We start from the raw sequence: 27872 nt of genomic DNA, 5'->3' as shown, positions 1-27872 counted from the left end.
CCATGGGAACTTGCACAGGGAAGGGTGGACCTTACCCAAAACAAACCCACAGTTGCACAACCAAGAGAAGCTGTACTTTGTGCTTGCCTAAAGACATGCCCGCGGCTGCACAGATAAGGGAAGTTACACAGACAGCTACAGAGATGAGGGGGGATTCTTATAAAAGCTTTTGGATTCAACTGTAAAAATGGCAACCCTCTCCTGGGCCCCCTCTCTGCTGTGGACAGCTTTTTTCTTTCGCTTATTAAACTTTTGCTCCAATCTCACTCTGTGGCCACACTCCTTAATTTTCTTGGTTGTGGACAAATAACTCCATGTACTACACCTCGGACGACAAGACTGAAACATGGTGCACTGGCAAGACTGCAACAGTAACAGGTAGATTTCATTTACGGTCTCTGTTGGATGGATGACAGAAACCTATTCTCTGTTGGATGACAGATGACGGAGAATCTGGTTTGTTAGTCCTTTTGTTTGTCTATTTGTATATTTGTGAGTTAATCAATTAAGGAGAACAGCTCCTGTGAGATCTGAAACGGTGAGTTTCTGTGTTTACTTGTAATCTATGGCTAAAGTTGTAACACTGAAGCAAAAAGCCTTCTACATGTTTCTGCATCTATAATTCGAAAAGGTCGTTATTTCTCATTGTATGTGAAATATTTTCCTACCTCCAGAGGGTATTAATAAATTACATGTTACAGCTCTTAAACAGAAGAGCTCTGTAAAACTGATTTACAGAGATAAGAAAGCATGTATATAAATTATTCTCCAAATTCACAGAAAATAAAGAAACTCTTAACAGAAACTGCTAGCTCAGAAACATTTTTAAGAATCCAAGTATAGACCAGGTGTGGTGGCTCACACCTGTAATCCCAGCACTTTGAGAGGCCGAGGCGGGAGGATCACCTAAGGTCAGGAGTTCAAGACCAGCCTGGCCAACATGGGAAACCCTGGTCTCTACTAAAAATACAAAAATTAGCCAGGCGTGGTGGTGGGCGCCTGTAATACCAGCTACTCAGGAGGCTGAGGCAGGAGAATCGCTTGAATCCAGAAGGCGGAGACTGCAGTGAGCTGAGATCATACCATTGCACTCCAACCTGGGCAACATGAGCAAAACTGTATATAAAAAAAAAAAAAAAAAAGAATTCAAGTATATATAACTAAGGTAAATCTTTGGATAAATAAAGCTAGTTTAAAATGTTTGGTCTGAGGGGAAAAAAGTTATCTCTTTTCTCAGAATTATTAGTATTAAGTATAATACGAGTGGATTTCTAGAAATAATACAGGCATACCTGGCCGGGCGCAGTGGCTTACACCTGTAATCCCAGCACTTTGGGAGGCCAAGGCGAGCAGATCACTTGAGGGCAGGAGTTGGAGACCAGCCTGGTCAAAATGAAGAAACCCCACCTCTACTAAAAATACAAAAATTAGCTGGGTGTGGTGGTGGGCACCGGTAATACCAGCTACTCAGGAGGCTGAGGCAGGAGAATCGCTTGAACCCAGGAAGAGGAGGCTGCAGGAGCTGAGATCACGCTACGGCACTCCAGCCTGGGTGAGAGAGCCAGAATCTGTCTCAAAAAGATAATAGTAATAATATAGACATACCTTGCAGGTACTATGGGTTTTGTTCCAGACCACTGCAATAAAGTTAATATCACAATAAGGCAGATCACATAAATGTTTTGGTTTTCCTATTGTTTACACTATGCTGTAGTCTATTACGTGTGCAATAGCACATCCAAATACAATATACATATGTTAAGAATATTTCAGTGCCAAAAAATGGTGTTGGAAAAATGACACCAACAGACTTGTTCAACATAGGATTGCCACAAATCTTCAATCTGTAAAAAACAGCATATCTGAGAAGTGCAACAAAGTGTAACAAAATGAAGGATGCCTATATAGGGGTTGGTTTCTAATGAGAATAGTTCAACTGAACTTCCAAAACTACTCATTGGTTTACTAATCAAAAAAGCTAACATCATACTTCTGTAATGCTGAAGATTTTGAAAAATGTAAGTTTGTGTTCAACTAAATTGAATTGTAATTCTGATAAACATTGTTTAAACATTTTTTATTTATAGTAAAATATCCATAAAATTTATTTGAACCACTTTTTTACTTTTATTGTTTACTTCACTTTGGATTTTTTAAAAATTTCAACTTCTATTTTAGATTCAGAGAGTACAGATACAGGTTTGTTACACGGGTATATTGTATGATACTAAAGCTTGGGATACAAATGGTCCCAACACACAGGTAGTAAGCCTAGTACCCAACAGTTAGTTTTTCAACCCTTGCCCCACTTCGCTTCTTTTTATCATAGCCTCCACTGTCTACTGTTCCCATCTTTATGTCCACGTGTACCCAAGGTTTAGCTCCCACTTAAAAGCAAGAACATGTATGCGGTTTTCTGATTCTGTGTTGGTTTGCTTAGGACAATGGTCTCCAGCTGCATCCATGCTGCTGCAAGGGACATCATTTTGTCTTTGTTATGGCTGCATAGTATTCCATGATGTATATGTACTACATTTTCTTTATCCACTCCACCTTTGATGGGCTAGTTCAGCCACTGTGGAAAGCAGTGTAGAGATTTCTCAAATAACTAAAAATAGTATTTGACCCAGCAATCCCATTATTGGGCATATACCTAAAGGAAAATAAATCATTCTGCCAAAAAGACACAGGCACTCATACATTCATCACAGCTCTATTCACAATGGCAAAGAAACAGAATCAACCTACGTACTCATTTTAACAATTTGTAAGTGTACAGTTTAGTGTTCATCAAGTACATTCACATTATCATGTAACTATCCACACAATCCATCCTTAATTTTTTTGACCATCCCAGACAGAAACTAGGTACCCATTAAATAATTAACTCTCCATTCTCTCCTCTCCACAGCCCCTGGCAACCATCACTCCACTTTCTAGCTGTAGCCACTTGACTACTCTATGTACCTCATGTAAGTAGATCATATAATATTTGTCCTTTTGTAATCGGCTTATTGCACTTAGCATAATATTGTCAAGGTTCATCCAGCATGTGTGATTGAAAATTTTCCTCCTTTTTAAGGCTGAATAATATTCCATCATATCTATATACCATTTTGTTTATCCAGTCATCCACTGACGAATACTTGGGTTGCTTCTACCTGTGGCTACTATGAATGATGCTGCTCTGAATACTGCTATATTGTTCAAGTCCCTATTTTCTTTTGTGTATATATGCACAAGTGGAATTGCTAGATGACACGGTAATTCTACTTTTAATGTTTTGAGGAATTGTTATACATTTTTCCACTGCAGCTGTACCATTTCATGTTCCCACCAGCAATGCACAAGAGCCCCAATTTCTCTACAACCATGCCGACACTTACCGTTTTCCATTTTTTTTATAGTAGCTCACCTAATAGGTATGAAGTGATACCTCATTTTGGTTTTGCTTTACATTTCCCTTCGTGATGCTGAACAAATGTCAAACATTTTTATATATTTTGGTTTGGGTTGGCTTCACCATAACTTTGAAGATCCTTAGGTAATTTTAAAACGTAAATTAATGTAAATCAACAACTTAAATCATCTTTGGATACCTGAATAGTTTCTAACTAGGAACAAACACTAAAACAATGACGATAATTAAAAGTTTACCTACTTTTCCTTATTACATATATATATTACAGAATGGCTACACCTTTGGGGTCTGTCAATAAACATGCTCATCTTTGCCACTTTAAAATGTATATAAGAAGGTATAAAAGGGATATGTAAGGGCCGGGCGTGGTGGCTCATGCCTGTAATCCCAGACTTTGGGAGGCCAAGGCAGGCAGATCATCTGAGGTCGGGAGTTCAAGACCAGCCTGACCAACATGGAGAAAGCCCGTCTCTACTAAAAATACAAAATTAGCCAGGCGTGGTGGTGCATGCCCGTAATCCCAGCTACTCGGGAGGCTGAGGCTGGAGAATAGCTTGAACCTGGGAGGTGGAGGATGCAGTGAGCTGAGATCGCACCATTGCACTCCAGCCTAGGCAGTAAGAGCAAAACTCCATTTCCAAAAAAAAGAAAAAAAGGATATGTAAGAAAATTGTGAAATTTGTGACATTTACATACTTTCTCAGTCTGTTATAATGATCATATAAAACAGTTACTTCTCAATGAGCTACCTCCCAGTTCTCCCTATGAAAGAAAAGTTATTATTTTATTAAGAGATGTAATTAATATGGATGGTTCAGGCCATATTAAGGACAAAAGTAAGAGACATACATTTGTGTAAGCAGAGTAATGGTGTAAGACTTGATTTTTAGGCCAGGTGTGGTGGCTCACGCCTGTAATCCCAACACTATGGGAGGCCAAGGTGGGTGGATCACTTGAGGTCGGGAGTTCAAGACCAACCTGACCCACATGGTGAAACCCTGTCTCTACTAAAAATACAAAAATTAGCCGGGCATGGTAGCAGGTGCCTGTAATCCCAGCTATTCAGAAGGCTGAGGCAGGAGAATCGCTTGAACCTGGGAGGCAGAGGTTGCAGAGAGCAAGATTGTGCCACTGCACTCCAGCCTGGGTGACACAGTGAGGCTCCATCTCAAAAAATAAAAAATAATTTTTGTAAAAAAGACTTGCTTTTTAAGGAAAATGTGAGTAGGATTATTCCAAAGTGGCAGCTTTTACAGAACATAAAATAGCATAGTGGAGACAAAACTTGAGAAAGTATAGTAGGTTGGGGAAGTGAATTTTATTGGCTTTGGTCATAATATTTAAGAATGAGAAAATGCTATAATACGTGTTGACATGTTGGCTAAGTTCACTTAGTTTTTGAGGGACCTCTTTATCTGGAATACTCTTACTCTGTAAGTGAGAAAAGGAAGGGCCAGGGTGACTAAGCGGCTTGCCCAAGGCCACAAAGCCAATTTAGGGGAATGCCAGGAAAGACCAAAGCCTGAAATTCCCAACTCTCAGTTTAGTGTCTGTCTCCCTGGACACTGCTTCTGCAGTCCACCATGCCAACACACAATCACACTCTATCAACGTGCTCCGGTCAACACAAGAGGTAAGAGATTTTAGCCACTTAACTAAACCAAAGGATGAACAAAGAAATGTATTTCTCAATGACATAATTCTTTGGAATGTAAATGTTTCCATGAGAGCAAAAAGGTTTACCCCAACATTCACAACTTAATGCTAGAAGCAACGAAATAAAAATTTTAAAGAAACTTTACCAAGCTTATGTAATTGAGAAAGGAAGTACAGTAAATGTTTTTAATAAGTTGGACAGAAATAAGAAATTTACTTCTGCATTTTTACTGCAGAACAAATAGATAAATATCAGAACGTTGTTATTTATTTTCTTTACTTTGACATTTCCTTTTATTTTAAATCCTAATTCTCCAATAAAAAGACTTTTAGTGAGGCACTGTCAAAAAGGCTAAGTAACAGAATCCCAAACTTCTCAATTCTACAGGTCAATGTTTATTAAACACTCTAGTAAACATCTTAGAATCCAGAGTAACTATGCTTATGTGAGCCCTTACTTAACGTCAGTTCAATTTGAGGCTCCTGCTTTTACAATATTTCTTATGAGGGAAAAATACATCCCACAGTGACAATCCAGACTGAGAACTCAATGACTGTCAACATCAAACAAGACTGATGTCCCCATGGAAACTAATCCACCCCAGGATTTTCTATTCAAACATTTTCTGAAGCATTCATGCACATCTAACGGGCAATGAAAATTGTCAAGGCAGATGACCCTAATTTTCAACACAACTGAAAGGTGCTTGCAGCAACACCACTACTCGCTAAAGAAAGACCGACCCAGCCAAAAGATGTCTTGAATGACGTGGATTTTAAGATGCCTATACTAATCCAAGCCCCAAGCAGAAAAATCTTCAGCCAGGAAACTCCTGGCATTTTTTATTTAATGTTTAGTTTTCTATTCTAAGTGTACTTTCTTCTACTCTCAGAAATCAACTTTGGTACATTTATCATATGGGACTGGTTTCTAGGAAAAGACTTCCAGTTGATATCATCAGATATATGGCTGCAACTTACACTGACTCAATTATCAGGTCACATCCAAAAACTAACTGAAGTACCGTAAGCCCTCATGACTAGAGTAACAACAACAATGTACTCCTATTTTCTGCTTTTGCCCAATGGATCCAGCTGCAGCCTAGCTTTCCACTTCTGATTCAATTCAGTACCAAGAGCGGAGTGCCAATTACTCTCTGAACATGTCTAGTCCCCCGAGTAGTTACCTCTTTGTTCCCTGGGCCTGGCTCTTTAAACACAGCTGAGCCTCCCAGGCCTTAGACCAGAGAGCAGGTAAAAGCTTCCCCTAATTCACCAGCTCAGCCCTCTTCCTAGCCTTATCTCCACTGCTCTCGAATTTGGGCCAGCTCTCTGGATATTTGATTTTCGGTGTTCTCCTCAGTCAGTAAAATTAACTCCCTTCCTCAGCTTAACAACTCAACTTTCCACCCACCTCATCCCTTTATTGCTGCCTCCGCAAGCTCCATACAGGACCCAGTTTTGAGTAACAGCCATTCCTTCTGAATTCTAGCCATTGGAGAGACCTTGATATCTACAGCTACTCCAAGCAATGATACCTCATACGCTGACAGACTCAAGAGACGGTTAGGTTCCTACGGTCCTTTCTTTTCTTTCTTTGGAATGCAGTGTTGTGATCAAGGCTTACTGCAGCCTTGAACTCCTGGGCTCAGGTGATCCTCCTACCTCAGCCTCCAGAATTGCTGCGACTACAGGCACACACTACCACAACTGATTAATTTTTTTAATTTTTTTTTTTTTTTTTTTTTTTTTGTAGAGACGTGGTTTTGCCATGTTGCCCAGGCTGGTCTCAAACTCCTGAGCTCAAGTAATCTACCTTCTCAGCCTCCCAAAGTGCTGAGATTACAAGCATGAGCTAACGCGCCAGGCCTCTTTTCTTCCTAACAGCCAAATGAATACTACTGAGGTAGGAAACCTGTAGGACTTATTTGCCCGTCCCAACAGAATGAAATGAAAAAACCAGCAGGAACCAGCAGATGGCATCAAAAGTGACCTCTAGTTGCCTTTGCTGATCATTGGCATAAGACACTCCCACCAGTGCCATGACAGTTTACAAAGACCATGGCAACACCCGGAAGTTACTGCCCCCTTTCTAGAGATTTCTGAATAACCCACCCCTTAATTTGCATGCAATTCAAGGGGGGTATACATATAGCTAGCCAACACCCCATGCACTGCTACTCGAGTTACTGTGTGGTAGTGTTGTTCATGCCTCCTATTTTACTTCTAATTTCCTGTCTAAATGTTCTATCTATTACTGAGAAAGCTGTCCTGAAGTCCCCAACTACTACATTTCTCCCTTCAGTTCTACTAGTTTTTATTTCATGTTATCTTGAGGCTCTGTTAACTGGATCACATTTCAAATTACTGCATATTCATTTGATGAACTGACCTTTTTATTGTTATGAAATGTCACTCTTCCATCTTTGCCCTGAAGTCTACTTTGTTTTTTGTTTTTTTGGTTTTTTTTGAGACAGAGTCTCTTTTTGTTGCCCAGGCTGGAGTGCAGTGGCACAATCTTGGCTCACTGCAACCTCCACCTCCCAGGTTCAAGCGATTCTCCTGTCTCAGCCTCCCCAGTAGCTGGGATTACAGGCGCCCGCCACCATGCCCGGCTAATTTTTGTATTTTTAGTAGAGACAGGGTTTCACCATATTGGCCAGGCTGGTCTTGAACTCCTGACCTTGTGATCCACCTGCCTCGACCTCCCAAAGTGCTGGGATTACAGGCGTGAGCCACCACGCCCGGCTGCCCTGAAGTCTACTTTGATAAGAATACAGCCACTCTGACTTAAAATTCTTAGTTTTTTAATTTTTTTATTTTTATTTTTAGAGATGCTCGCTGCAGCCTCAAACTTCAAGGCTGAAATGATCTTCCCACCTGTCTCTCTCAGAGCTGGGACTACAGGCACATACCACTATGCCCAGCTAATTTTTTTATTTTTCTTTTAGAGATGGGGGTTCTCATTATGTTGCCCTGGCTGGTTTCAAACTCCTGGCTTCAACTGATCCTCCTGCCTCAGCCTCCTGAGTTGCTAGGATTACAGGCATGAGCCAATTTTCCTAGGATAAGTATTTGTATAGTAGTGTTTTACTCTAGCCTTTTACTTTTAACCTACCCATGTCTTCGTATTTAAGATGGATATTGATTTTTTCCTTTTATCTAGCCTGACAATCTCTGACTTCTAATTGGAATGTTTCAATCTGCCCTAATAGTATAGTCACTGGCCACATGTGGCCACTTAGCCTTAAGTAAAATTTAAAAAATTTAAAATTCAGTTCCCAAAGAGCTCATTAGCTAATGTATGACAGCAGTCCCCAACCTTTTTGGCACCAGGGACTGGTTTCGTGGAAAACAATTTTTCTACAGACAAGGGTCAGAGGGGAGAAGGGGAAGGTGTAGGGATGAAACTGTTCCAAGTCAGATCATCAGGCATTAGATTCTCATAAGCAGCTCACAAACCAGCTCCCTCACATGGGCAGTTCACAATGGTGTTCATTCTCCTATGAGAATCTAATACCACCGCAGATCTGACAGGAGGTGGAGCTCAGGCAGCAATGCTCACTCACTCACTGCTCACCTGCTGAGTGTCCCAGTTCCTAACAGGCCACAGAGCAGTACTGGTCCCAGTCTGGGAACTAGGGACCTCTGATGTATGACCATTGGCTAGTGTTGAACGTGCAGACGTTCAGAAACAGAAATTACCATGAAGCAGAGTTTTCACTTAGACCATTTATATTTAGTACCATCATAATCAGTAGAGTTGAATTTAAGTGGGCCATCTTGCTATTTGTTCTATTTGTCCCACATGTTTTTTGTTCACTTTTTCTTGTCTTTTGTTAAACTGAAAACATTTTGTCATTAAATTGGCTTATTAACGATATCTCTTTGTACTTTTTTTTTTTTTAAGGCTTTTTTAGGGATGTGGTTTTCAACAGGGAGCTATTTTGTCTCCCTAGGGACATTTGGCAAGGTCTGGAGACATTTTGTTGCAACTCAGGGGGGTGGGTCCTACTGGCATCTAGTGAGCAGAAGCCAGAGATGCTAAGCTTCCCATAATGTGCAGGACAGCTCCTCACAACAAAGAATTATCCAGCCCACCATGCTGATAGTACTAAGGTTGAGAAACCCTGCTCTGGGGCTTACTAAATACTCCCTAACCAATCACGGTCTTCTTTCAAATACTATCATATCACTTCATGTAATGTTAGAATCTTAACCACATTCTATTTCCTTCCTATCTTGTGATTATTGTCACATACTAGTAGCTGTGACATTGAACCCTCTCTGGGTTCAATTTTCTTCATAAGAAAGAATATCTACCTCGTTGACATTCGTAAGAATTAAAATAAGGAAAGTGGAAAGCACAGTACCTGTACACCAGAGGTGCTAACTTATCAGTAAGTTATTATCCTATTAATACAGAAAATTTTGAAATGAAGGAACAGAAGGACACACCTGAAGAGAAACCTAGGTGACCTACATTCATACCTGGTTTAACATTTGTTATAAATGCCTCTCCTATAGCTCTCTACCTACAAAAGTGACAATGAGACTGCACCCTACTGGACTAGCTAGCAAAGTTTGACTCAGAAGAGAAATTCAAGAATCTTTCGGGCTCTGATATATAACCCCTTTTATTTACCTACATTTAATTGAAGACATCTGTAAGTGGTGCCACACAAAATGTAATTCAGACTTAGAAATGTCAATAAAAATGTCTGTAAGGCCAGGGTCCGGTGTAAGCCTAGCAGGGGAGTACATATCAGCAGCTACAGAGCCACCCGAAATTAGGGATCTACTGGAAATATGTTGCCTGACTTGATGAGGTGATAAAAGCTCTTTTCCCATAAAGCTTAATGAGCTCTATTAGTCTTCAGCTTACAGGAATGTAAAAGGGTCAGTCTCACAGAGGGAAGTAACTGACTCTCCACACATGGTCCATTCAAATGACAACATATCAAATTACTGATGTAATTACTATAACCTGACAATTTCATTAGATTCATGTGGCAGTTAACTGTTTAGGACTTACAACAAAGGGACATGGTTCACTCATAGTAGTCGTTGTGGAGAAAGTGAAGTTTAAAGTCAGCTTTGTTTTCAACTGCAACTCTCATGTATTTTACTGTCTCTGCCAGAATAATTTGACTTTTATTCAAAATTAAAGAAGGTGCTGGGTATAGACCATATTTGTAATTTTCCTTCTCCAGCTAAGTCATAAGCTTAATGGCAAAATTAAACATTCAGAGACTCCCAACACTCTCCTGCCTTGCCTTTGGTTTGGCTCTCAGGCGCTATGTGGTACCAAAGGAACAGCAGCCCCTGCTTAGTGCTGCTGGTGGAGACTTAGGGGTTGCTGCCACTAACTTCAGTCCTCAAGTGGCCCCTGTGGAATTGCAAACTAGAAAAATACCAACAAAAAGCCCTCAAAATATTTCCCCTCAAGAAAGGAGACTTACATTGGTCATCTTTAATTTTGATTTCTCTTCCTCTCCAATGTCATAAACCCAGTAATAAAAAAGATAACTAACCAAGGTAAATACCACTCCAGATCATTAAGTGATGAAAGCAGACAGAAACAGATAGAAATTATCATTAAACTCTGGATACTACTTTTCACCAAAGAGTGAAACTTTCACACACATATTCCCAATACTTAACCAGAGTAGTAATATGTAATTTAAAAGTATGTATTTGTGGCCGGGCGCAGTGGCACACACCTGCAATTCTAGCACTTTGGGAGGATGAGGCGGGTGTATCACTTGAGGTCAGGAGTTCGAGACCAGCCTGGCCAACATGGTGAAACCTGTCCCTACTAAAAATACAAAAATTAGCCAGGCATGGTGGCAGGCGCCTGTAATCCCAGCTACTTGGGGGGCTAAGGCAGGAGAATTGCTTCAAATGGAAGGCAGAGGCTGCAGTGTGCTGAGATCGTGCTATTGCACTCCAGCCTGGGTGACAGAGCAAGACTCTGTCTCAAAAAAAATGTGTATATATATATATATATTTGTGTATATATATATTTGTATATATATATTTGTGCATATATATATATATATTTGTATACTCTATATACTCTAGTTGCAACTAGTGTACTCTAGGTACACTCCAAGACCTATCTATAACTGAGAGCATCCAAAGATTACAAAGGACAAAGTTCTCAATCTTAAGTAGCTATAATCTAACCGGGAAGACAGACTGTTAACCACATTAAAATGTAAATATTGGAACTTGTCTACTTTTAGCTGAGTCCTGCCAAATTATGGATGAAAGACTGCTACTCTCAGTCTCAGCCCCACCAAATTCATTCATTCATTTGTTCATTCATTCATTGAACAAATATTTATTGACTCAGTGCCTACTCTCAGTCTCAGCCCCACCAAATTCATTCATTCATTTGTTCATTCATTCATTGAACAAATATTTATTGACTCAGTCCCTACTATAGTCTACCTATACTAAGAATGGGAACACAAGAAAACAAGAAAAACAGGGTTCTCTCTCAATGAGCTTACATTTGAGAGATGTCAACTGTTAAAATTTATTGAGAAGCATCTTTGCCATTGGTGAGCAAATTGCTACTTGCCCCAGTAAAGTGGACATCAAGCTCAAGCCTCCTTATTTGGTTCCTGTACAGGAAAGCCAACCCAGCCTAATTGCCTTCTGCTAAAAATCCTTATTCCTGTTCATTCCTCTCCGCTTTTGCTAAAATGAGAGCAAAGCGTTACACATTATTAACATTATCTCATCTAAGTTCCTGCCAGCCCCTTTTTCCCAAGGTTAGATGTTGTTTCCACATCAAATCAAAGAGACTCCCATTGTACATCTGTCAAACACTGATTACAAGAAGCATTACCAAAAAGCTACCAATGCACCTCTACCCACCGTGGGCCCTTTACTGGAAGAGTAAAGGATAAAACAACACTTTGTAGTTTTAACTTTTCTGTGCACTTAAATTGTTTTTAAACTGAGATCTGCATGTATAATTTTGCATTGTGCTTTTACTTCTCAATATATCAAATGTATTTTATATGTGTTATTCATCAATATATACTCATGAACACATATTCATTATCTCCATTTTAATGGTTGTAGGGTGTTCTATCATATGGCTGTGTCATAATTTATTTGACCTGTTCCTGTTGTACATTTAGATTGTTTACAATTTTTTACCATTCATTTTTGTGCAAGTTTTGTCCCCATCTTTGATGAACTCTCTGACAGTGATTACTGGACTACAATTACTCAACCACAAGTATGAATGTATATAAGGCCTTTAGTGTATGTGACCAAACTGCTTCCTAGAAAGGATGAAGTTTATAAACATCCCATCTCATTATATCTTGTCAAGCACTCACTTAAAAAATAAGATATCTTGATAGGTTAAAAAAAAATTATAGATCACTGTCATTTTATACTGCATTTCTTTTATTACTAATAGGATAAAACATTTAAAACACATTTATTACCATTTGTATTTTATCTTATCAATTACCTGATAAAAATCCAACCAAATTTTATGAAAAAGAAATTCATATTATTGCTTCCACATTATACATTAAGTATAACCCTTTCATCATATTTTATCCAAGTTACCTTTTAGCTATATTTGTTTTCATGTACAAAATTATGGATCTTTACATACTCAAATTAACTGTTTCACTCTTTGTTTTTTGATACTTAGCATTGTTTTTGAATTTAGAAAATGCTTCCATCGGCCGGGCACAGTGGCTCACGCTTGTAATCCCAGCACTTTGGGAGGCCGAGGCGGGAGGATCATGAGGTCAGGAGATCGAGACCACGGTGAAACCCCATCTCTACTAAAAATACAAAAAATTAGCCAGGCGTGGTGGCGGGTGCCTGTAGTCCCAGCTACTCGGAGAGGCTGAGGTGGGAGAATGGCGTGAACCCGGGAGGCGGAGCTTGCAGTGAGCCGAGATTGCGCCACTGCACTCCAGCCTGGGCGACAGAGCAAGACTCCGTCTCAAAAAAAAAAAAAAAAAAAAAGAAAATGCTTCCGTAACTATAGAGTGGGCTATAAAACTTATATTGTCTTCAACTTTTTTATGGTTTGGTTTTCGCTTTACACCTAACTCTTAATTAAAATTATATCTGCCAGACACTGTGCTCAGTGTTTGCCACAGATCATCTCATTTAATTTTAATATCCCTGTAAGTATTATTATCTCCATTTTTAGATCAGGAAAAAGGGCTCAGGAGTCAATGACTTGCCCGTGGGCTACTCAGGCCTCTCTCATTTCAAAGCCTAGGCTCTTTCCACCATACCACTCTGCTTCCCTGTTGATCCTGGATACTTAGACAATGTGACCAAACCTGGATGGGACTACCCTCTCTGGTCTGGTCCATTTCTCCTGGTGACCACTCAAGCTGGCTACCACACGTTTTCAATGCGCCAGTGTAAGCCACACCACGTTATCAGCAGTAATAGTTTCAATAATCAAATAAACAAAATGTTATAAAAGCAGAAATGGTCTCAGAAAGGACACAGTATTGAGGCTCAACCCTGAAGACGAATATGATTTGACCAAGTTGGGAAAGCATAAAATGAAATAAACAATAGGCACAAAGGAAGGACAAGTACAAGGCAAGGAACACAGTCTCATCACGTGGAGCTGAAGCCTAAGAGGAGAACACAAAATAGTGCCATGATGTGACTAGCACAGTTTATAAGTGCTCCCATTTCCATCACTTATTTGAGAGGTAGGAATTATTATTTGCATTTAAAAGATAACAAAAATGAGGCTCAGGGCAGTTGTGATTTACCCAATGTCATATGGCTAGTAAGTGAAGCCAAGCTCTTACCCGGTTTTGGTTCTAAGTCCCACCACTTCTTCACATAACTCTGCTTCCACCCTTTCTCTACTTCCTTTTCCAAGTCTTGATGATCATCTACAAGTTTTTCTGCAAATGCAGCTCATTACGATATCTAGTTCTCTAAACATCTAATAGTTTTTCTTTATCTCACAATTTTATCACTGGATTCTCAGTTCTACATTGGAAACCATGATGAGGATTAAATGAAAAAGTGAACGAAGAACCCAGAATATTGCCTTGTTATAACAGCAGCTCAATAACTTTGCTCTTCTCTTGTCAACTCATGGATTTTAAAGTGGTCTCTCTCACTGAAACTTCCTTGAAGACAGCCTTTGCCTCTGATTTTTCCAGCTCTCTTTTAATATCATGGCAATTTACAGAACATAAGGCTGCTGTTAAATAAACAGTTACAGGAGTAATGAAGATACAACAAGGCTCTTTAAAATGAAGGACTGATTTCTCTCTACTTATTCAGAAAGAAAATATACTTAAAAAGAGGCAATAACCTGTCATGAAGGTGAATTGCTATTGATATAACTTCTAGAAACTTTTATCCAAAAAAAAGCCTGCAGTAACTCACTCCATTACTGTTAGTGAAGAATATGTCACATCAAAATGAGCACTCCTAAATTATCAAATAAATGCCTAATGAAAGATGTCAATAATGGTGTTCAATTACCAATTCTAATATTAAGGTCAGTGAGTAACTCTTACCTCCAAGGGTGAACTGCAAAGGAATCTTGTGAACTGCAGAGTCAAATTTGAACAGAATCCATTTCATCCAGTAAATAGACAGCAAAAAGGAACACAGAGAAAGAGAAAAAATTATTATACAATTTTCCAGTAAATCCACTTAAACTGAACCCAAAGATTATAGAAAATTAATGTGTCCATAAAATTCATCCAGAGAATAGAAAGGTTCAACCTAGTCCATAGGAAGCACCTATTTGAATTCCTTTCAATAAACATTCTTAAAAATCTGTATAGAAGCACATAAAGCACAACAAATCAGTCCTAAAATATTTTGTTTAAATTTTATGTCACAACTCCTACATAATAAAAACACCTTTCAAGGAAAAAAATACGCAATCTTCCTGACCTAAATTTGACAGGCAAAGTTCAGTAAATGCCAAGAGAAGAAGATACAAACCAATGAGGAAACCAAGAAAAGGGGAGAAGAAAGACCAAGAGAGAGGTGAGATGAGTGAGAATGAGAAGAAGGTGAGGTTTTAGCTCCACAATTTGGCATCTCATCTGTGCTCTTTACCCTGTTCTGATCTTTCTCTTTTCTCAGTCCCATATCCCCTTCCTTCCTTCCTCCTCTCTCCCTTTCTCCCTTCTCTCTCACCTTTCTCTTTCTTTTTATGACACACATAGAGGAATACAGAATATCACCTGAAACTAAATGCTATATGATCAGTATTTAAATAAACATATTATAGAGGGGGATAGAAACAAACGACAAATTATAGTATACCTCTGAAATAAGGACTGTCACATAACTTCATGCATATACCTGATGGTAATTCATAATGTTCTCATTGTTATTATTTACAGATTCAACATTTCAAATCCTTTGAGATTTACTGTAATAATACCCAAATAATACACACTCTTGATCTTTCTAAATGCAAATTAACTACAATAAAATACAATGACAGGCCTGTTTCCAAGCACTCATGAACTTCCTCTCCACAACAAAGCTAGTACTCGCAGGGAATATAAATAACTTGTATTCTCTTTTAGAGTTACACATTGAAATATTTATCAATGAAATTATATGATGTCTGGGATTCCCTTCATGATCATTGGAGAAGTGGGGAGAAAAGTAATATGGAGTAGTATAAAATAAAACAGACTAGCTGGGCGTGGTGGTTCATGCCTGTAATCCCAGCACTTTGGGAGGCTGAGGCAGGGTGGATCACCTGAGGGAGATCAGGAGTTCGAGACGAGCCTGGCCAACACGGTGAAACCCCGTCTCTACTAAAAATACAAAAATTAGCTGCGTGTGGTAGTGGGCACCTGTAATCCCAGCTACTTGAGAGGCTGAGGCAGGAGAATTGCTGGAACCTGGTAGGTGGAGGTTGCAGTGAGCCAAGATTGCGCCACTGCACTCCAGCCTATGCGACTAGGGCGAGACGCTGTCCCAAAAATAAAAAACAAGTAAGATAAAACAGACTAGACGTGATATTAAATGAGTGAGGACAAGAGATTAGGGTTCATTACCTGATTCTATCTACTTTGTAAATGTTTAAGGTTTTCCATAACAAAGTTTTAAAAACCTATCACATACTCCCACCAAAAACACTAAATGTATTTTTAGAATATCACTAACACATACCAAAGCCATTCAATTAAATAGTATCATTTAGGACCTAGTTGACAGTATATTAAAATGTAAACACTTCAGTAGGAAGCAAAAAAAAAAAAGGAAAGAAAAAAACAAAATGCAAACAGTAAGAATTTTTTCTTAATTTAAATATCAATATGCAGTTCCATTACATTAACTCTTAAGATAACTTTCTGAAAGTGCAAAATATACCAAAATTTTAAGTTTTCTTAATGCTGGCATGAAGCAAATAATTTTATTGAAATTTAAAATGTAAGCTTTGTGGTCTTGGATTCTTTCATTGCAGCCCAACCCAAGACAATCTCTACCCTTCCTCCCAAGAATAAAAAGTACCAGTTCAAAGCCTAGCCAGTTTTAACCGTGGAGAAAAATGAGGCACGGTAAATTTTGATTTTAAAATCAGAAATTTGATACTGAAGGGTTCTACGCTTTTCCCCAAAAGTGAATGTTAATATTATACACATACTTTTGAATTTATAAGCAAGTCATGTTCAGTAGTAATTGATGCATTAATTAGGATGGAAGCTACTTTAAATAACAATGAAGACAAAAATAAAAATGTTGTCTATAAAACCTAATGTCTCCTTCAAGCTTCAACAATTTATACACATTTCTGGCATGTGTATATGTCCAACATTTGTGTCACAGCTTTTTCAAAATAGACCTAAAAAATTCTCATCCTGTTTGAAGCCACCAAAATGTGAAATACGTAAGTAAAAGTTTTCAATCCTAAAGCAGTAAAAACAGAATAACAAATCACAAGACACACATTGACACTCCTATTCCCACGACGTGAAAAAGATTTCAAAAAATGCCTTCTCTCTATTAGTGCACCAGTAAAACCCATTGTTTTTTCATGTTTCACTTCAGTTAATTACTTAGTAAATTCTTTCATAATGAAACTGTACATACTATGTTCAGTAGAAATGGTAATACTTTGAAAGAACAATTATAAAAAAAAGAGACTGCAAAAACATTTTCTATATACACTGCAACTGAAAGTAGAAATAGATTCCTTAACAAACACTACCATGATGTCTGATTACTATTAAAAAGGACTATGGCTCAATTTTGCTGTGAACCTAAAACTACTAAAAAGTAAAGTCTATTTAAAAAAAAAAAGACTATGGCCACACACAGATGGTAGCACACATTAATATCACTTGTCTAATATGACTATATTAACAGGACTACTTAATAATAAATAATGGGTAAAGTTAATAGTAGTTAAGAGAAAGATCCTTTTCAAAATATTTGGGTGTAGTATTGAAAAAATAAAAAATGTAATATGTTTTACAAAATATCTGATTCTGCAGATGGGCATATAATTTTATCATTCTAATAACAATCGTAGGTTAACATAGCTATATTCTTTATCTTCCTATGTACCCACTTTTAAAGATTACTTCTAGGAGTATCTTGATTTAACATAGTTCAATAAAGGAATAACCTGCATGATATTTGGCTTTTTAAACTTAACAGCTAAGTTTCCTGTTAGTAACAATATTAATAACACTATCAATTTGATTCACTTGATAAAATTTATAAAAATTCTAAATGCCAATTATTCTGTCAGGTCTTGAATTTTTTAAAAAACGTAAGAATTATGGTCTATATTTAGAATCCAGGCATAAAAGGCATCAGTACCATTTTCAAAATCCTTTAGGCCTCTAAAAAGAAAAAGGATACACATAGACAGCGCTCATGCTCCACAGCTTCTTACTGAACTTGCTTTTCTCAAAGTATTCTCATTTACCAAGCCTGGTACCATTGTTCTATTCATCATCGGTAGCCTGACTCATAACATAATCCTTTCTCATTCCCTCCAAAGAAGCACTTAATGCTTACCAAAATGTTCTAAACCATTTTCCAAGTGCACAAAATTGTAGTTAGACCTCCTATTAGTTACAGTCAGTAAATTCTTTTTCTAACTATAGGGGTAGGGGGAATAAGGACCAAAGAAAACACACTGCTAATTTTGTCAAAAGATCCTAGCAATCTGGATGTAATGACTTCCTTTTTGGTAAGTTAAAAAAAAAAAAAGGTCCCAGAAAAATGATAATTATTTTCTCTTTGTAATATAAACTATTCAACAGATAATTCAAGCCACTTTGTTCCTGAAATGCCTTATCTGTTTAATAAATAACTGTGGTTAAATTCCTATCTTTTAAAGAAAAAGGAAACACTCAATACCAAAAGGCAATTTTTACAAAGATAAATCACATTTTTTTTTTCCTAACCCAAGGAACATCAGTGAGGTGTCTCTATTTGCCAAAGTGAAATTCCAAATCTTATAACTAGTCATATCAATTATCCAAAATTTCCTCACATTAACAAAATATACTTCCGGTTATATTTCCTGGGCCTTTCACTTATTGTACCCTACTTCCACTTACTGTCCTATAATTTGTCAGGGGACAGGTCTGATTATTTTAGGTTATAATCTAACAAAACCTTTATTTAAAAATTTTGCAATTATCAATCTAAATTACACCTCAATGTAAAATACTTAAATTCTTCTATCAGGAATTTGGAAGCCTTAACTCAGTTACGACTCTAAATTATGTTAACTTAAATAACATTTTAGACTCCCTTCCCATCCCTGTTCAATTTCTGGCACATATTTACACTATAAAAACTGGTAGTTCTAAGGCAGTACAAAACTAGGTTTTATGTAAAGAATGTCTCTGATAAATCTACAACTCTAAGAAACTAATTTGATTCCACCAAAGAAAAAAGTTTTATTGTTTCATATTTCATTGCAGACAAACAAAACCTTCAAAACAGCCAAAAGACACAGCTAGCGCCCATTTAAAAAGTCATCAAAAGAATGAGAATTAAATCTGTATTTAACAAGGAGCGGAAACTAAGGTTTGAGAAGATCTCATTTAACCTATTATTGGGGAGTAAAAAGGGCAGATTCAGGTAATTCCCTAAATTCATTTTTTTATAGCTATTCTCTATCCCAGTTGTAAGCAATGCAGCTGAAAGGATTGTTTGTGCTACCTCTTCTGATTACATTTGGCACCTTAGACATTAAGTTTCAAAACATCTTAAAAGATGACAACAAGGCCGGGTGCAGTGGCTCACGCCTGTAATCCCAGCACTTTGGGAGGCCAAGGCGGGTGGATCACAAGGTCAAGAGGTCAAGACCATCCTGGCTAACACGGTGAAACCCCATCTCCACTAAAAAATACAAAAAATTAGCCGAGCGTGGTGGCTCACGCCTGTAATCCTAGCACTTTGGGAGGCCAAGGCAGGTGGATCACGAGGTCAGGAGATCAAGACCATCCTGGCTAACACGGTGAAACCCCGTCTCTACTAAAAAAAAAAAAATAGAAAAAATTAGCCGGGCATGGTGGCGGGTGCCTGTAGTCCCAGCTACTCGGGAGGCTGAGGCAGGAGAATGGCGTGAACCCAGGAGACGGAGCTTGCAGTGAGTCGAGATCGCGCCACTGCACTCCAGCCTGGGCGACAGAGTGAGACTCTGTCTCAAAAAAAAAAAAAAAAGGCAAAAAAATCTTATTTACACTCTAATATAGTTAAACCTAAACCTTTGTCTTCTGAAGCATTACATCTTTTTTTGCCTTAGGATTAGAATCTTACTAGGTCTACCCACTTGAGTTATTTGGGCCTTGGGGTTTCTTTTTTTTTGTTTTTTTTTTTTTTTGGTTTTTTTGATACGAAGTCTTGTTCTTGTCCCCCAGGCTGGAGTGCAATGGCGCAACCTTGGCTCACTGCAACCTCCGCCTCTCAGGTTCAAGCGATTCTCCCACCTCAGCCTCCGGAGTAGCTAGGATTACAGGCGCCCACCACCACGCCTGGCTAATTTTTGTATTTTTAGTAGAGACAGGGTTTCACCATGTTGGCTAGGCTGGTCACGAACTCCTGACCTCAGGTGATCCGCCCACCTCGGCCTCCCAAACTGCTAGGATTACAGGTGTGAGCCACCGTGCCCAGCTGGGCCTTGATTTTTGATATGTAAAAGGATTTCAGCCAAACAGCCTTCCCCAGGTGGTATCCTGTGGCACGGCAGGCTCCTGAGACACTCTCTAAAAAACAATTCCATGGCCACGTAAGTCTGGGAAATGCTCTTACTATAGCGGCCTCACCTCCCCTTCCTCCTTACCTTAGTGAATTGCAGGCTACACTGATATATTAAAGGCTTTGCACATTCCTGTATTTACAAACAAAAAACTCTTCTACTTCAACCTCAGTCAAGTGCTTCCCAAAGTTACATGACTAGAGATTTTTGTTTTTAATTTCATATAATATCTATTAACATTCCACAAAATCCATTTTCCACAAAGCTCATTTTAGGCAACACTGGTCCCTACCAGCTCTGATTTGTTTTCCCCAATCTGTACTTATTAGAATTGCTCACTGAAAATACTCAGTGTGGCACTCTCAAAAATGGCAGAAAATCCAATACTATCAATGAATTATTCGCCCTTTTTTTCCCCCATTTAAGAGTTCTGGTCCCTACCCAATAATATTCCTGGTGATATTATGGGCAAATGCTCAAAGCAATGCCATAGATGTACTATAATAAAATGCCTCTTGAAAAATTCTAGTATCTGCCCAGAATCACAAAAGCTCATAAAACACTAATATTGAGAGCTAGTTATAAATGTTTTGCTCTAAATGTTGATTTCAAAGTTTGCTAACACATATCCTAATTAATGAGCTACTTCACTAAGTATCTTTTTACTATTTTTTGCACCTTTCTCCCTAATTTCTAACAGCAACAGGGATTTGGATTGTAATTAGGTTATTCACTAATATCTACCTCTTATGTTCACTATAATAATCATATATTTTATAAATAGTAGAAATGGTGGCTCTATACTTAACACCAATGATACACATATGAACTTGTTAAAATATCATTTATTTACTGCCTTCAAGTCTAGTTTGTTTCTAAAATTAAGTTTGCAATATGAATCTATAAAATCCAGATAAAAGTATAACAATTCTATATCTTAAAGAGCTACACTCAAAAAGAACAGAATCTTAAAAAATCGTGTTGCTTTTCAACATTATCAGCAGCAAACAAAATCACCATAAACAGAGTTCATATAAAAACACAAAGAAAAACATGTTCTTGGCAAAGTCATCAAACAGAACACCCACCAAAGAAAGACTCTGGTGCTGGTGGCATTCTGTGTTGATTTCAGAATCCTTTGCTCCTCTAACAGGAAGATCATTTGCCATAGGATGCTAATGACCTAAGGCCTGTATGTTAATTGCATTAAATAAATACCAGCACAAAATACTAAAACATCTCATAAGAAGTATGGAAATAATTTAACAAGTATGTTTAAGAGAAAAAACACCTTCTGGTTTTTTTGAGACGGAGTCTCGCTCTGTTGCCCAGGCTGGAGTGCAGTGGCGCGACCTCGGCTCACTGCAAGCTCCACCTCCCAGGTTCACGCCATTCTCCTGCCTCAGCCTCAGTAGCTGGGACTACAGGCGCCTGCCACCCGCCCGGCTAATTTTTTGTATTTTTAGTAGAGACGGGGTTTCACCGTGTTAGCCAGGATGGTCTCGATCTCCTGACCTCGTGATCGCCCGTCTCAGCCTCCCGTCTTGCACCTTCTGGTTTCTTAAAGTAAACACTAAGGCCGAGATTTTATACAAGAGAAATCTGTTGCTGACATTCTTGATCTGCAAGCTGAGTGTTTAGAAATGTACCAAAACTCAAAGGCTTTCAAAATTAGATTCTTCCAAAATAATATTTTCCTAGGTATGGAGTATAGTTATTTGCAGGTTTGGAAAAGGTATTTAGAATATATATATATCTCAAAAGACTCGTATCAGAGAATATAGAGAACTCTCACAGTCAATAAGGAAAAAACACAAGAACCCAACTTTAAAAGGTAGGGGGGCAAACTCTTAAAGACTTAACAAAACAGAACATATTCAAATAGCCAATAAATACATAAAAAGCTCCCTATTTAGTCATCAGCAAATAGCAAATTAAAACCCCAATACAATACTACCACCCACCCACCAGAAAGGCTAAAACTAAAGCATCGGAAAACACCGTATGTTGATGAGGATGTGGCACAATGAGCATGTTTATATGGTACAAGCACTCTGGAAAACTGGCCACATTTCTATAAATGCTGAAGATGTTTACCCCACAGCCCCTGGCTACTCCATAGAATTAAGTCATCTGGTCATGGTGAGATTCCATAAACAGAGAGAAGCAGTCACCAGTAAGGAAGACCCAGTAATGCTGAAGTAAAAACCTGTCCCCTTCATGTTAGGCCTTCTTGGGAATATCCATGTCCTCCAAGCACTAGCTTCCTGCAGAAAAACTTCCAGCACATACCATTTGTGAGGAGCAAGGAATACATATCAAGAAATATGGAGGACAAAACTAGGTATCACTGAAATTACACTAGGCTAGGCAAAATCTTTCAAATTAACCTTCAAAAATTGGGTGTCTTCCAAAAATCCAAATAACATAAATTAGGGATAAATAGAAAATACCACAAAACCAAGAAATCGAAATTACCATGTAACTCCCAGGTATGTATCTAAGAGAAGTTAGTGTTATGTCCATCAAAAGATACGTACAAGAATGTTCATAGCAACTTTATTCATAACAGGCAAAAGCTGTCACCACATATGCCCAGCAATAATAGAATAGATTAATAAATGATGCTGTATCCACACAATGGAATACTACATAGCACTGAAAGAAAACTGCTACTATATGTCACATGGAGTTCACACAGAATATTAAGTAAAAGAAGACAGGAGAGTGTATGCTGTATGATAAATTTATGTCAAGCTAAAGGACAGGCAGAGTTAATCTACAGTGATAGAAGGGTAGTTAACCTCTGGGTAGGAAAATACTGACTGGGAAAGGCCATGAGGGAGCCTTCTAGCATCCTGAAAATGTTCTCTCTTAATCCGAGCAGTGACTATAAGAGTATATACATAAGTAAAAATGTGGCCAGGCGTGTTGGCTCATACCTGTAATCCCAGCACTTTGGGAGGCCAAGGCGCGGGCAGGCTGCTTGAGGCCAGGAGTTCGAGACCAGCCTGGTCAACATGGCAAAATCCTGTCTCTACTAAAAATACAAAAATTAGCCGGGCATGGTGGTGCATGCCTATAATCCCAGCTTCTTGGGAGGCTGAAGTACGAGAATTGCCTGAACTCAGGAGGCAGAGGTTGCAGTGAGCCGAGATCGCGCGACTGCGCTCCAGCCTGGGCGACAGAGGGAGACTGTCTCAAAAAAAAAAAAAAAAAGAAAAGAAAAAAGAAAAAATCAACAAGCTATACACCTAAGATTTATGCACTTTACTACACTATAAACTTAAAAATTAATTTTAAAAAAGGAAATAAAAAGAAGAAAAAACTGTATAGTTCCGCCTGGGGATTTTTCCTAAAATCAGTGAAAGCGCACAATTTGACAGCTGAGATATATCTTAGCAATTATCTAGTCCACCTCTTTTACATACTGAGATCCAAAAATGTTACATTATTTTACAGACAGCAAAATTACCATCAGAACCTCAAAACCTTTTCCAATCTATGGTTTCTCTTCATTATACCAAGGACTTAACAATACCATTAACCAGAACTCAACAAGAAAGCAATAAAATCCGAGATACCAACAAGAAGAGTCTCAGCTTAACTAAAATAACACTAAAATAAGGTGACATATAGGTGTTTAAGTAACAAGAAAATAAGTATACAACAAAATACACAATTTTATGATACTGAAAAATTCAGCTAACAAATGGCAAAAAGCATAGGTGGGGATTTTTTTTAAAAAACTTTCACAAGCAAGAGAAATCTCAAGAAGACAGATGCCACCATGACTTGTGTTCCTGCCTCATCAGTGTCCCGGATGTTTTTTGAAAACATCAGGTACTCTTCCATCTACCTGAAATGTACTTCCCCCAGCTATGCACAAAGTGCATGCTCTTTAGAGAGGTGTCTATCGAAGAGATTCCCTTATCTGAGCCTCTTCCTGATACCTTATCTATTCCTACCTTCCACCACGCTGTCCCTCACTCTATCCCTCCATGTATCTTGCTAGCACACATTACTCTGGCACTATATTGCATACTTATTATTTATCTTCCTCTCTAACACATAGTCTCTCTGAGGGCAAGAACTTTATCTTGTTCCCAATGCTACATCCTCAGTCCAAAATAATGCCTGGCACATAGTAGGGACTCAAATATTTGCTACTTAAATGTCTACATGCATTCAACTACTCGTGAATTCAATGAATAAATGCATCCATTCATTTGTGAATGGGAGTAATTCATCAATGAGTAAATGAATATTCATAATGGTTTCTTTCTCCCATGTTTCTTCACAGCCCCTGGCTACTCTATAGAATTAAGTCATCTGGTCATGGTGAGATTCCATAAACAGAGAGAAGCAGTCACCAGTAAGGAAGACCCAGTAATGCTGAAGTAAAAACCTGTCCCCTTCTTGTTAGACCTTCTTGGGAATATCCACGTCCTCCAAGCACTAGCTTCCTGCAGAAAAACTTCCAGCACATACCATTTGTGAGGAGCAAGGAATACATACCAAGAAATATGGAGGACAAAACTAGGTATCACTGAAATTACACTAGGCTAGGCAAAATCTTTCAAATTAACCTTCAAAAATTGGGTGTCTTCCAAAAATCCAAATAACATAAATTAGGGATAAATAGAAAATACCACAAAACCAAGAAATCAAAATTAGAAGGAAACCACAATAAAGACAAAATTTGTTTTTAATGCCATCTGGTCAAAGTAATAAAAATAGAATATGTTATTAGCTATTTGATTATTATTAAGAATAAATGACTATATTAACATAAACATACTGATAATGGTTACAGGTACTGCTTGCATAATTTACCAGACCAACTAATTTAAAGCAAGTTTGAATATGCCCACATCTTGTCAGGTGCATGTATTACTAATAATCTTTAACATTTTAACATCAATGCAATGCTATGAAAAGACACTTATATTTTAAGTTTTATTTGTTGGCTAAAACATACAAGAACCAAACATGTCTTATTCATCTATGCATCCCTAGTATCTACCACGATGAGTGGAACATGCCCCGAATTAAATTATTATATGACTGCTTGAACAGAAGAATCGCATTGTTGCACAGCCCAGGAAAAAGTAATATGAAAGCCATTATAAATTTTTGAGCTATTTCTGGAATAAAGGTCACATAAAAGCCAACAAATATATATATACATATATATGTGTGTATATATATGTATATATATAAATATTTAGAGACCTATACAAATATATTCCCTATCTTAAGGGCAGAATTATACTCTGGATAAATAACCATATGTAATATATGTTTTACTTTTATAATTAACTACTACTGACTAGATGAAAATCAACTGCTTTTTAATCATACAGGCAGTTACTCAAAATTATTTGGCATATAAAATGAATGACCACAGTGAAAATACAAACTTTCCTTGTTTAGACTAGCCATCAAAAGGTACTATTGTTCACTTGTCAAGTGATTACCAGGAGGTCATAAAACTCGATGCTCTTCAGTTTTAATGGGAAAAACAGACCTAAAATACAAAAGCTAAAGACAAATGGCACTCACAGCAAAGTTGTTCCTATCACATGAGCTTTGCACTCACTAAAATGTGCTTAACTCGTTGTACGTAAATTGCTCAACACTCTCACTCAGGAAATTAAAAGCAGCTTTTACTTATTATAGTTAGAACAACTGTCAAAAGCTTATGACATCATTTGAATTTTTCTTTTTGCTTCATGTCACAAGTTTCAAGAACACTATTTTCTTCCCAAGTAGCTTTCAATTTGGCAACAACTGAATTCTCTCCAGCTGTTTTTTAAAAGTAGTCAACTCAGCTGCTCATTCATTCAAAACATGTTCACTGGGCTTCTACTCTATTCCAGACACTCTGCTGGGTATTGTGTATTTCTTCAGACTCATGCATATAGTATTTTTATAAGTTAGTGTAACAAGCACAAAGTATGCTATGGATTACAGTACCCCAATATAGCTAACTTATCAAAATAAGAGATCTGCTCCTGTATGAACAAGAAGCTCTACCACCAGAATAAAAAAACAGGACACCTATAGTTCCTCTGTCTCCAGTTCTGGGTAAAGCAATTAAGAAATACGCATATATTAATAGAAACTAAGCACTAGAGCGTGACTGTAGTCCTAGCTACTTGGGAAGCTGAGGCAGGAGAATCGCTTGAGTCCAGCTATTCAAGGATATAGTGCACAGTGATCATAATACTTACAAATAACCAACTGCACTTCAGCCTGGGCAACATAGTGAGATCCTGTCTCTTAACAAAAAAAAAAAAAGGAAAGAAAAACATAAATAAATCTTTTCCCAAATGATATCTTTTACAGGTTTTATGTGGTATAATAGATGAATCAACATACTAAAAATTCTTTACAGGTTTTTTGTTTTGTTTTGTTTTGTTTTTTAAAGAGTCTCGCTCTGTCGCCCAGGCTGGAGTGCAGGGGCGCAATCTCGGCTCCCTGCAAACTCCGCCTCCTGGGTTCAAGCAATTCTCCTGCCTCAGCCTCCTGAGTAGCTGGGACTACAGGCACACATCGCCACGCCCGGCTATTTTCTTTTGTATTTTAGTTGAGACGGGGTTTCGCCGTGTTGCCCAGGTTGGTCTCAAACTCCTGAGCTCGAGCAATCCACTCACCTCGGCCTCCCAAAGAGCTAGGATTACCGGCATGAGCCACCGCACCCGGCCTACAGGTTTTATGTGGTATAAAAGGAAAAACTAAAATATTAAAAATTATCAAAGACTAAAATTATATGTCAATAAATCAAACTGAGTGGTTTTGAATATTACTTTTTTTATTTGAATAGAATGATTTTAATATTAAAATTTAAAACATATGTCCTTTTAATTCAGACGAATATTTGATTAAAAAGAAAAACAAAACAACCAAGAAAAATATAATTTCATGTGCAAATGCTGACTGGGTAACCAGAAGGATCACTTACTTGCCCTTGACCTCAGGATCTCTGATAGTTCCTAATAACATCATCCAGACCTAGTAACAAAAGTTCAGTCAATGATTATTTGGCCAAGCACCTTTACAAGTATAACCTTATGTAATTATCACAACAAATTGTGTTGTATACAAATGAGGAACCTGGAGTGAAGAGAGCTGAGCAATTGGGAACTTGCTGAAAGCCACACAGGTAGTAAGTAGAGGAGATGAGAGTTAAGGCAGAAATGATTGGTTAGAGTTCACATTTTCACCCTGGATGCTACTCGGCCTTCATGTCAACAATATCCTGACCCAAAATGTATGCAACTGTAAACACAGCAAGCACTGTTTGGCAGTACTGATACCACCTTCACACCATTCAATCCAAACAGTCTATCACTGGGCACATTTGTTCTCAGGCAGGAGGTTAATCAAGAATCAGCATCCATTTCATGCCAAGCATTCCATTTGACAGCTAACGTCCCATTTCATGGTCTTAATCCTCAACTTTCAGAAAACAATGTAAGTATGTTCAAATTAATTGTAATAATTATTGTTCTATAAAGCTAAACCTTAAGCAGAGGTCAATTATCAACCTACTCCAGA

General features: G+C 38.0%; 1 protein-coding gene across 8 annotated transcripts in view; it reads right to left on the bottom strand.

Moving 5' to 3' along the window:
• The window catches only part of ATE1 (arginyltransferase 1), a 206714-nt gene that overhangs the window by 112604 nt on the left and 66238 nt on the right, over positions 1-27872 (bottom strand). For all 8 annotated transcript variants that reach the window (XM_058435949.1, XM_058435948.1, XM_032176188.2 and 5 more), the window contains one exon: positions 14629-14661. In XM_058435949.1, coding sequence (XP_058291932.1) covers positions 14629-14661 — 33 coding nt within the window. The remainder of the gene's footprint in view (positions 1-14628; positions 14662-27872) is intronic.

The sequence above is a fragment of the Hylobates moloch genome, unplaced genomic scaffold, assembly GCF_009828535.3.
Source record: "Hylobates moloch isolate HMO894 unplaced genomic scaffold, HMol_V3 SCAFFOLD_3, whole genome shotgun sequence".
Lineage (NCBI taxonomy): Eukaryota > Metazoa > Chordata > Mammalia > Primates > Hylobatidae > Hylobates > Hylobates moloch.
This window is presented reverse-complemented; position numbering and strand designations above follow the sequence as displayed.